This window comes from Cebidichthys violaceus, unplaced genomic scaffold (genome assembly GCF_023349555.1).
Source record: "Cebidichthys violaceus isolate CVI_PGR_0920_01 unplaced genomic scaffold, fCebVio1.0.p SCAF_145, whole genome shotgun sequence".
In the NCBI taxonomy this organism is placed as follows: domain Eukaryota; kingdom Metazoa; phylum Chordata; class Actinopteri; order Perciformes; family Stichaeidae; genus Cebidichthys; species Cebidichthys violaceus.
Window position 1 is genome coordinate 215,154 of NW_027176313.1, and position 12,835 is coordinate 227,988.

General features: G+C 41.6%; 1 protein-coding gene across 1 annotated transcript; it reads right to left on the reverse strand.

Annotated features, from left to right (window-relative positions):
• Positions 1-7,649: 7,649 nt before the first annotated feature.
• Positions 7,650-11,748, reverse strand: cd248a (CD248 molecule, endosialin a). The gene has a single exon (XM_068709375.1). It carries the CDS (start codon positions 11,489-11,491, stop codon positions 9,146-9,148), a length of 2,346 nt encoding a protein of 781 aa, XP_068565476.1. The 5' UTR covers positions 11,492-11,748; the 3' UTR covers positions 7,650-9,145.
• Between the last annotated feature and the right edge of the window lie 1,087 nt (positions 11,749-12,835).

Here is a 12,835-nt window from a genome sequence, read left to right on the forward strand (position 1 = left end):
TGCTGTCCTACTACAGTTGAGCCACTTCCTAAATAACCTCATAATGACGCCACAGCTACAGGTTATTACGGGTGTAACAATACACATATATTCGTCAGTGGTGGGCCGTCAGGGCCAGCAAAGCCTTCTCTGCTGGCCTAAACAGAATCACAAAGTTATAGCTATTTTATAATTTAATCATTTTTCATAAATACATTACATGTATTCTAATTATTTTTCCCATAGCTTATTTTCTCATTGCACAGCTACTGTCTTCCTCTGTTGCCCTGCTTCCAGCCTGCAGCGCTGTTTCCAGTGCAGCTTGTTTTAAGTAGAGCTTTTATCCAATCAGATTTTGCCCCTATGTCTCTAGGTAAGATGAAAGGCCTGAGGCCCACTAGGAAGCCTTTGCAGTTTAAATAAATGGGGACGACATTGTTGATTGTCATAGTCTTCAACCAATCAGATTTTTAGTTTGACATGTTGGGCGTATTCTTTGATATGTCAGAGCTGTCTTGGTGGCCTACAAGTACGTCTGCATTAACGTGCAGCTCATCATTAACGTGCAGTGTGATTGGTCAGTGGGCTAGCATCACTGTTGTGAAGCTGAAAGCTAGCTAGCAGAACTTAGTAGTATATGTATAGTATAGTATAGTAGATATGTAAGATGTTATGACATTGACATGACATTGTTAGCATTTTGCTTGGTGTAGCTTTGTTTTTTTAACACTCAATGGCTGAAGGAGGAGAAACGCATTTGAGTTACTGGCAACGCCTTTCTGGAGAAGGACATTTCCAGAAAAGCTGGACATCGTAAGAAAGGGTCGGCCAACCCCACAGCTAGCAGCCCTGACCCAGCCAGGAAAAGGATTTGTACGAACGGTATTCCTGGCTAACAGCGTTGCACATTTTATGGCTAAGAATGTGTTTTATTTGCAACTGAGTGTCTTGCTGTTTGGAGCTACGCTGGATTTGCAAACCTGAGGTGGTTAACCAAGGCAGCAACAAGACACCATAGCACGACAGGACACTTACAAGCTACGATCATAAGCCTCGTACTGAACGGTTTAATACGAATGCCATAAAATGTGCAACGCTTCTCCGACGCTGTCGGCCAGGAATGCCGGACTGAAAGTGGCACAAAAATCCTTTTTCTGTCTTGAAATGTCCTTCTAGAGAAATCCGTTTCTCCTCCTTCAGCCATTGAGTGTTAAAAAAACAAAGCTAGGTAAAAAAAAAAGAAAGAATCTACACCAAACAACGCAAAAAATGTCATGTCATAACTTCTTACATATCTTTCAACTTGAACTCTTATTACTACTACTGAGTTCTGCTAGCTAGCTTCAGTTTCGCATGCAGTAGACGTTAGCCTTAACCCAGCAAGTCTGAGCTGTAACGGTACATAACGTAACTTAAACGTTAGCTAACGTGATATCAAGCTGACTAGCTTTCCATTATAAACAGACAAGACTCAACACGTCACATCAAAGATGTTTTATTGTGAATATCTCGACATAACCTTTTCTCCTGGTCTCCAATCTGAGAAACGTTGGCTGGCCAGTTGCCCCCCCCCAAAAAAAATAGAAACTCTGTGAATCTACACGATTCACGTGGATGATATATTTGAATTAAAAATGGCGAATTTCGCCGAAAAGCGACAAGTTTGCTGTTATGAAACAAGCTGCGCTGGAAGCAGGCAACAGAGGAAGACAGTAGTTGTGCAATGTTAAATTAAGCTAGTGGGAAAAGTAATTAGAATACATGTAATGTACTTATGAAAAATGATTAAATTATAAAATAGCTATAACTTTGTGATTCTGTATAGGCCAGCAGAGAAGGCCTTGCTGGCCCTGACAGCCCACCACTGACATTACTACTCACTAATTGTCTCTGTGGGGTTATATTTAAAGTGTGTCCAAATGTCCAGCTGTTTTGTTTTTTCTCAACTCTGTTGCCATCATGTCCTTTTGCAGAACTCCTTCAGCAGCACTGTTGTTGGTGTGTTACTGGCATCCAAAGTTACAGAGATTATTTGAGCGCATTGAACAGTCTATGTAATTTGTTTCCTCTGTTGTTCCTCAACGAAAAATAAAGACCTTGTTATAAATATATTTCTTTATCAATGATATCGTATTGAGATATAGTTTTGTTTAATGAAGTCAGTTTTGTCTCGTCAACGTGTCATCCTTATAATGGGGAAAAAAGGCTGTGAGGAACATATTTTGTCATAATTTTCTGTATTGAAATTATCGCTGGTGTCCAGCAAGCAGCTGTTTGCAGTGAACAAGTTCAGCTGAACCCACTGTACACTACAAACTCTCCACCAAACAGTAGACATTATGCTCACAAAACTTTGGACAGATATTGGACATTTGTTTAATGGAGGGAGAAACGCAGGCACTGAATTATGAACTGGCGTCAATATTAATAGCCTCCAACCACATCTGAGTGCATGCAGCTAATTACAGCACAGCCAGTTATTAAATGAAAGGGGACTGTTTTCCTTTTGGAGCAGCTGAAAAAGCATCAGGAGAGCTCAGAGCATGGAGAGAGAAAATGAATCAATGATCTGACTGACCAAACAGCGGGCACACAGACGGTCAACATCAGATTTCATTTCCCACTATCAGACCTTTCCTCAGTTGAGGATGTGTTTCCAATTGTTGTCTCACATCAAGATAGAGCAGGTGGAGACGGAGGATATCAAACCACATAGTGGATGTTGTATCCCCCTGGTTTTATTTGAAGAGATCTGATCTATGAATTATGTTCAAATGCAACTATTTTGCATCAGAAAAATACATTTAGGGGGAAATTACCAAGCAGATATACTGTATAATTATTAGTGGTGTAACGGACCACTGTCGATCCGTACGGAACCCCCTCACAGTTCGGCACGCATGTGAACCACGTTGACCATCATAGTTTTACTGATGATCATTATCAGCCGATATTCAGTAAACTATACAAACAGGACATTGACATTCATGTTTTTCCAGTTACCGATTTCTGATAATGTTACACTGTAAGCAACCAGTGCGTGTAGAAATTGACAGATATAGCATCACCGCTAACGGCTAACGAACAAAAGTTTGGTTCAGTTACATTATAATACGTTCAGGCTCCGTTCAGTGAAAATGAGTATTGGGTGGAGGTAAATTATAACATTATCATGATGTGTTCACATGTGATCTCGTGAAATATAATTTTGGTGAGATGTTTTCACAACAACATAGATATTAGAGATGAATTATGACCTGTTTACACTAGTGCTTAGAAGCTTATGTCAATATAATATGACAATATTTTTGTTTTAATCCATAAAAAAAATCCTTACCATTTGAATTGTTTTTATTAAGAAGAAAAAAAATTATAAATGACTATGACAAAGTAAAAGAATAACATTTTACACCGACTTCAGAGCAGTTGAAATGATTTTTGGGATGTGGCCAAAAAAATAAATAAAAAAGCTGGAGCCTTGTAGAACAGCCACTATAATCAAACAACAAAGGGATCTATACCTGCCAATATGGATCATCAAGCAGCGGCAAAACAAAACGTGATCAGGGATCTAAAAGTTATATTTGCTCTCTTTTTTTTGTGCTGATCCGATCCGTGACTCTTATCCGTGATACGATTTAAACCGTAACATTACACAAAACGTTTCCAAAAAACACAGACTTTACTTCAGTACACGAGTAGGCAGTCAAAACGGGCGAACAAATCCAAAAACGGGTGAGGTGAGGCAAAAGGCAGTCAAGGTAAAGCAGAGTCAAAATTACCAAGATCACAGATATCAATTGTTGGAACATTTGACACGGCGGTATGTACACAAACTGTTACAAACAAAGTGGAGCACACGGCCTAAATACTCTAGCGAGTATTTTTTTAATTCAATGCACATTATGAAACGACACAGTATGAAACGGCTAAATACAGACATTTAAACTAACTTGCTGAGAACAAAACATATAGACAGAAATAAAAGCATAAAAATAGATAAATAACTCAAATAAATAATAGAAAGAGAAAAAGGGGACACCAAGGCACAAATTCTGATTGTATTATTACAAACATATCACAGACAATGCATGCCATTACTGTTTTTATGGCCTTTTTGTTGGAACAGCGTTTAATAGTTTTTATGATATACGCCTTTTCCTCAAATATTCTGTCATAGGTAAAGAATCCAAACATGTTCACAGAATAATGCAAAATCTTTGTACAAAAGATCAATAATACATTTTGAGACATTTCCCCAGAACTTTAGAGTACTGACAATGCTAAAAAAGATGAGGCACAGTTTCAGGTTGAGCTGTGCAAAAGGTACAATTTATATCTATTTTTCTTAAATTTCTTGAGAACATGCGTTTCAGGGTAAAACTTGTGTATAATCTTAAAGGAGACCTCTCTAATCTTATTCTTAATGCAATATTTGTGGGGCAATGACCACATTTTTATCCAACGAATATTCTTAGTAAAGTTACTCCAATATGTAATGACATACCGAATAGCTCGGTTATTATTCTTCTTACAGGATGGTGAGACACAAAGTCACAGACCCATGAGGAATAGCTGTCATTACCAAAGCATATTCCTTGACTGAGAGAGGAAAGTTGAAATGTAAAATGAAATCATCAAAGGTCATTATATAACCTTCAAGGTTAATCAGCTGAGTCACCAAAACGATGTTTCTGTCAAACCAATTCTTCAAAAAATTGAGTGAGAAACTGTGCTTGTAAAATAATTTCCACGCCAACAAAACCTGTTTGTGAAAATCAGATAGTTTAACTTGTATTTTATTTATTTTATAGTTGCAAACCTAAAGGAAGGGAAGTCCTCCAATTTGATTACAAACAGTGTCCAAAAAGTCAAGACCACCATTTTTGCAAGAATTGATTACTACAGATTTTCTAATGTAGTATATAGGATTTTTCCACAAAATATTAAACAGCAATTGGTCTATTTTTTTGGCAGTTTTGTTATCAATAAATAGAGAGGATGCAACAAAAACAAACCTAGAGATGCCTTCAGCCTTCGATACGAGGACACGAGGACACGAGGACAGATCTCTTTGCAACCAAAGATTATATTTATTTTCTACTTTGACTAAAATTATGAAGACATCAGTCTTGTTCTTTGGTTACAAGGATGCCTAAATAGTTCATTAATAGAAGTTATATCACTACTTTTTAAGGCAAATAACTCACATTTCTTTAAATTCAGAGACCTGAAGCTTTTGAAAACTCATCAATCATTTTGATTGCAGGTTTCACTTGTAAATCATTTTTTTTAAGAATAAAGTTGTATCATCTGCCAGTTGGCTTAATATAGTATGTCTACCTGTGGTAGAGATACCTTCTAAATTAGTAAGAGAGGGAGAGGTGACAAAACAAAACAGAAAACCCCAAAATGACAAATGTGAAAACAAGGAAAACATAACTTAGGGAACTTGACGATGTATTACAAATAAACAACTAAATCATGGTTAAAGTGTAGCTACGTCCACCCACCATATATAATAAAAAAAAAAATGCACAAAAGTGGGCAAGGGGATATGAGATGAAACCACACCCACTTCAGTATGAAAAAAGCCATGATGTCGACAAATATGACAACCACAGTAACTTGCTTGCCACTTGCAGCATGTGGCGCTGAATTTGGTGGATTTACAGACCGCAAATGAAACAACAATTACACGTTGCAGTCTCTCCGCCTCAATTCCCACCGCTGGGAGGCTACTTTACCAGGAGGAGAACGGGCGTCGTCATTAGATTTGAATTTGATTCACTGATGGTTTTAAACCATCTCCAAACTGCCAGAATTTAAATGTTGTATTAATGTATCTTTTGATTCAATTGGTGTATTTCATGCCTAAATAAACTAAAATTGAAATACAATTGGTCTAAAAATTGTCCTAAATAACAGGTTTTATTTGTGTGAAAAAGGGGGTCCTCAATGGTAACTCTGGTGACTTCATGTCCAAGCCTTTATAGTGGCATTCATTAACTACAGCTCCTGTGAGGTTCTGTAAGGTCACCTACTTACCAAGTGCAATCCACAAGACAAGTCCACGCCTGCTTGTTTCGAAAGCTTGGAGACTCAGCAGTCGTTGAAACAAACAAAGAGTTCTTATAAATCACTCTGAATGCTTTCTGCAGTGTCAATGTTTAGTGTCCAGATACATGCTATCCCCATGAAACGAGTCACACAGCTGCTCTCAGGAGCCAAAAAGAGGCTAATACCGACATGCCTCTCTTGAGGAATTTCATTTGCTTTTATCATCGTATAATCCCAGTTTACATTAACGGCTTACTTGCAAAGCGTTCCTATCAGTCATAATGACATTGTACTTGTCAAAGTACCTGCTGAGATCTGGGAATGCAGTGACATCACTTCGATAAAGTCACATGGGTCAAGAGAAAAGATCAGACAACGGACATGTTGGGAACAAGCCAACAGATCGTCCACTTTGTCTGAACCACTTTATCTGGAGGTACAACTGAAAACGTCGGTAGGCCAGCGACAAAACCACATTTTTAATTCTGTGATGCTGGTGTTGCTCCAAGCATGTGCTTCAGTGGTTCATGCAGAGTTAACACACACATCTTAATTGATTCATTTACTACAAACAAACTAGTGAACCTGTAGGGTCTGGGGCCCTGGATCTGCCCCCACACACTAAAGTTGGATCTGTTTGTTACCCTACCAGACTTCTCTTTAGTGATATCACTGTATTCCCACATGTTAGCAAAATACTTAGTGAGCTCAATGTTATTATTATTATTGATAGGAATGATGGGAACAACCACCAAATAAGACCCGATTCATAATATATTGGAATTATACTTGGCATATTTGCATGATACACAGCTGGACTGACATCATAATATTTGAGAGAGGGGTTACCAAAGACATAAGCAGAGCTCAGCTCACTGGTGACTGGATTGTGTCTGTCTACTGAGAGCTGTAGAAGAGATGACAATGTTGAAAATAGGTCAGAGACAGAGAGAGAAGAGGGAGAGAGAGACCCCCTCTGAGAGCCACTCACAGAGCCAGAACCTGGTTTTGATCAGCACATTCCATTAGTCAATGCGATTACAATGCTTATTTACTGCCAGTGGGGACTGTGCTCGAGCATTTTGTTGTATTTTCCGTAACACGCCTGTTCTTCAAAGTGAGGCCCTTTGGGGGAGGGATCATGGTTTTTCATTTTTGAAATGACAGTATCCTTATTGTCACACACCCACCCCTCCCTCCACCCACTTGCATTCTTCCACTTTTCTGAGGAGGTGACTCCTTTTGACTCTTAAATTCACCGCCGAGTCTCTAAAAACATGAATGACAGGATTACCTCCGTCAGGAAGACGCTTCAGAAGTCCGGAGCAGTGATGTCATCACAAACGTAATAACAAACCATCTTTTCATATGTTTGACTGAAAGAAAATGAACTAGAGGTCCACTTACTAGCTTTTTTTTCTAGGGCTTTCAAAAGCTTTTCACAGTCTTCCTCTGCGGATGTCCGATAGCAACTGAGCTATCACCATCCCCAGATGAAGACGAGATGAGGTTGAAAGCCTCATGTCAAAGCTAGTACCTGGACCACAGGTTCAGAAATGTTTTTGCCAAACTACTATTTGCAAGTTCAATAATACACCTTGATGCTCAACTCTTGTCATAGTTTTTAATTCACAATTTCTTAACATGTAACAGAACAAATAACATCAGATGTTTCTCATATTTCACAGTCTATCAATAAAACAAAGACAAATTACTCTTGTGTACATTTTGGAATGACACTTTGTTTCAACGGGCATTAAGTAGCCATTAATCCATTAAATCAAAGGTGATTTAACTTGCAAGTGCCTTGCATTCTCCATTTCTTTTATCTTTGGCCTATAAGATTCATACAGCCTAATATCCAATGAGCACTTCACCAAAGAATCCAATGTACCTTTCTTACTCCTTTATTTATAATTTTGGAATCTGAGTTGCGATTGTCTTTTTAAATTGTAAAATATCTGAAGTTGCACTCGGAACTGCAACTGACTGCAGTGTCACACAGCTGGATTTGATCCGACAAGGCCATGAAACATTTCAGGGCTGGTTTAAGACAAAAACCTCCGAGGCTGTACTAATCAATCAGGATTACAAAGGGTGACTGATGGCCATGTCATGAGCAAGGCCAAAGCTAATGTCAACCACCAGCCCTTTTATTCCCTGTGCAGTGTGAACATCTGCTTGTTCACCTCTTTTAAAAAAAAAAAGGAAGGGAAGTGCTCTTAAACTGGACACGAGTGGAGGAAAAACACTCCCATGTGCAGACGGACATTCCATATCACCAGTTTTATGGGGTTAATGAAAAAAGTATGTCATGGAATTATTACAATTGTTTTACAATGTTCTAAATAAAACGGCTGGTAACAAGTATGAAACAAACATAAATACAAAAGCACCACTATATACAAATAAGATTTTGGTCTCTTATCAAACATTCAACACAGTGACTGCTTTTCCAGCTCTATCGTGTGACTGCAGAATGTCTTTACTCTTGAGCGGATATTTGCTTACAGTCTTCTTTCACCCACTGCTGATGTGAGCTAACAATGCATCTAAATCCCTTTGACACAGTTGACAGTAACAGTTATCTACAGTGATATGCTATTGAAATGAACTGAGCCTGAGGATTTTGCATGGAACACACCTCGTAGTGAAGCAGAATGTTTTGCCATTAGTACATAAATGTGCAATGCTCTTTGCAGGATCTGGCTGCAGCTGTGAAATGTTGAAAAGGAATAAATGACTACACGCATTACTTTCAGCAGACTTTTTTACATTTCTTATGAAGACACTAATATTTCATAATAATGCAGCCTAGTGCAATGATGAAGCAATCAGATCTTGTATTGTGGGGTCAGTGTATGAAATATCAAAGCAGTTTGTACCACATAGCAACCCCATCCCAAAAGAGGTCAGCGGTTATTAATGTCCCTTCCAAACATCTATTTATTAATATTTAACAGTATCCACATGTGTTCAAAGAGTGTGCAGTTCCACAGTCAAAGGGTAAAACATTTAGTTTGCCCCTCACCAGGTCCATTATTCACCCCTGCTTACCTCTGAAGCAGGATCTGTTTATTTAAAAGTCAGCTTCTCTCCTCTCTGTTTAAACATGGGTCTTGACCCCTGCTGAGGGGTTAGGAGCTCCCTGTTTATCATGAGCTCCAGAGATCCAGTGGTAGCAGTCAGTGGCATTCTTGTTGCGTGAATGAACAGCACAGCGAGTGCAGTAGACAATGCCAAGCGTCACCATTACTACAATGAAGATGCAGATGGGCACAAGGAGGCCCACCAGAAGCAAAGTGCTGCTCTGCTTCTGCCCATTGTCTTCCTGGACAGAATTCAGGATGTCATCGTTCTCTCCACCCTCGCTTGGGGATGGCTGGGAAGGAGTAGGCTGTGTGGGAACAGCTGGGTCTTGGTGTGTGACATCCACAAAGTCCTTTTCCTCCTCCCCTAACTCCTTTGGGAACTGAGAGTTTTCCCTAAGGGGGTAGTGTTCTTTTTGTGCTTCGGTGGGATAGCTGCAATCTGTAGGCATGTTGAGGTCTATGACTGAATCCTCTGGAGTTTCTGGTTTCTGGCTGGATGTGGTGAACCCTGGCCACCAATTCCAAGCTCCCTCAGAGATTGTTGAAGTGGAAAGGAAGGGGAGAGATGTGGTGGTCTCCTCCTCATCATCCTCGTCGTCTTCGTACCAGTCTGGGATAATGCTGGAGCTGGTGGTGGCTGGAGGCGTGGTGTAGATGGTGGTGGGAAAAAGTTCCAGCTCAGAATCAGATATCTGCCCCCTCTCCAACCAGTCAGCTTCTCCTTTGTTTATTTCTTCCTCAGCCTCCTGTGTCAGAGGGTCCAGTGCCAAATCAAAGACCAGCTCCTCCTGAGGGGCACTGGTGACCCAAATTACATCAGAATCCAAAACTCTGGGTGGGTCAGTCAGCCAGTCCAGAGATTGCTCCTCATCTGTAGGCCAGTCAGTGTGGCTCTGCTGTTGGTTCCAGTCATAGTCCTCAGGGACCCATACAGGTCCAGGCTGGTGAGTGACCCAAGCAAAAGGAGGGGTGACAGCAGATTGGTCCACTCCTTCCACTCTCTTGCGGCATGAATAGTGATTAGACATGAGTTCATAGCCTTCCTCACAGTAGCACTCAAATCCACCATCATAATTCACACACATCTTCTCACAGGTCCCAGGGATCTGGCACTCGTCGAAGTCTTGGCATCTGCTGGGGTCCTCAGGCACTGGAGAAAAACCCAGATGGCAGTGGCAGATATGAGAGCCTTGAGTGTTCTCACAAGCGTGTTCACACGGATCATTTACACACTCATCTATATCTTCACACCCACCCTCATCATCCGGATGGTAACCCTCCCGACATCTACATTCAAATGTCCCCGGAGCATTCACACAAAGCTGCTCACAAGGACTCTGGAGGCACTCGTCTACATCCAGACAGCCACGTTCATCTGGTGCAAGCATGTATCCTTCAGGGCAGGCACAACGGTACCCATCTGAGAGGGGCAGGCACTCAAACTCGCAAGGGGCCCCTTGACAAACATCAGACAACTCACAGTTCTGCCCATTCTCTCCAAGTTGATACCCATCAGCACACTCACAGTAGACGTGAGCGCCGGCTGGCCTGCAAAAATGCTCACATCCACCATTATCCTGGTCACACCAGTCGTGTGATATAGGGGGATCGGAGCAGAGAGGGGAGTCTCTTGACCACCCCACTGAGCCATCTTCCTTCAGCATACACAAAACTGACTGTTCCACCGTGGTGCCTGCAGGGCAGGGAACAGTAGCAACAGATCCAAAGGGTATATGGGTTAGCAGGGTGCTTAGAAGGTTAAATGGTGTTGTGTAAAGGGCATTGCCTGCCCCTTCATTCCACAAGGCTGGACACATTCCTTTATAGGTATAATGACAAAGATACCCATCTACAGAAACGGAGCAAGAACCATCCAGCCATTTGAAGTTATCATTCTGCTCCTGAATGCTGTAGCCCATAACCACACAGCGTGGCACCGAACACATATTAGGGGAGTCCTCTTTCTGCCAGTTGGTATACTCTGTGTCCTGGTCCCCGGTAGTCCAAGAGAAACCCCGCAATGGGCGTGTGGTGGTACACTGGCGAGGTTGGCGCTGCAGGCCAATCCATACCCGGATGCTGGTGCGTGAGGGACTTAAGTCCAGATTGGAGAAGAGAGAGGCAATAGTGGCGGCATCCTCCCGCCGTTTAATGGTAGCTAGATTGCCACCTTTGTCCTTGCAGGCCCTCCATGAGTCCAGGAAGGTCTTGCGTTGGAAGTAGACCACAAAGCAGCCGTCCGCATTACATAGTGCGTCCTTCTCTCTTAAATCCTGACCCAGGACCAAAGAAAGTCCAAAGAGCAAAGCCAGCAGGGAAGTCAAGAGAAGCGCAGCAGCACTGCTCACCAGGGAGCACATTTTTTTTTTTAACTGAATATATCTCTTCACTCGCCGCCCGTCTCTCACCCTGACTTGTCTCCCTGATTTCAAAGTTTTCTTTCAGCCGTGTCTCTCTCTCTCTCTCTCTTGGCCCACTTTTGTTGTCTATCTGAACCTTTCTCCCTTCATTTGAACCCCTCTTTTTTTCACTGTGTGGCTGTGCTCATTACTCTGCCTTGCTGAAACTGATCTCTGCTGGAGTTGAGTGCATGCAGATTGTCCCAAGATTTCAGAGTGCAGGGAAGGAGGGGAGAAAAGGAAAGGGAGGATAGAGGGAGGGAGGTATAGCTAGAAGGCGGGTGGGCAGAAGAGGAGAGAGGGAGGGAGCTGAGGACTGTATGTTTTTGGAAGGGGGGGGCTTTGTAGATGCGTGTGTCAGGATGGGGGGGAGGTGCAGAGAACTGTGCATTTCTTTCTTTTTCAGAGCATGTCATATGGTTTTCATAAGCCCTGTTCACTGACATAGTTTGGTACTCTGCCATTTACCCGCACATACATACACACACAGACACATTCATATACATCAACTTGTGGCACAAAAAGTTTTCTTATCTTTAACGACTCAAATGAGACTGAATAATAACTTCAACAGATGCAACATTTACAGCAATAAATCAATGATCTTCTGTCGCCTCACTCTGGCCTTGAACTCCTCCGCCTCCCTTTGTGAATCATTTCTCACATTTTTTTATTCAGTGTGACTTAGACCAGCACATTCTTAACGTGCATGCCTTCTATGGAGTTCAACACTTTTGACAGTATGTGTTTTGTCTGCTTCATTTTATTTGATACAGCGCAAGTAGAGGTTTTCCATGTCCACACAATTTGCTGATGACAAAAACGATGTTCAGAGCGGTGATATGAAAAGCTTGAACTTTGTCATCTGTATATTTCCACACATCTGGCACTCTACACGAACAACAAAACCCTAACCCAGAAAGAAGATACTGGTTCCTGCACAAAAGGTCTGCAGCTACATTAAAATCAACAATGCTCCTCTCCATGCTAATAACTCTCAGATTGTGATGGGGAAGTAGGGAAAGTTGTTGAGGTCACCGGTGTGGAGGAAGAGGGCCTCTGGGTTTACTGTGAAAACAAAGCCGCTTTGCTGTGAAATGGAGACTTATGTTTCTAAACGGGGAATGTTGAAGGGAAGAGGCATGTATATGTGCATCTGGGAGAGGAGGTTCAGGAATGGGGGTTGTGGGATGTGGGGGGGCAGTAGCAGGACTCCTGTGAGTCTGTTATAAATCCAGCTGACTGTTGTTTGAGAGCCCATGCTGGGTAGTATGCCCCTCAATGTTAGAGTGGTGTAAAGTTAAA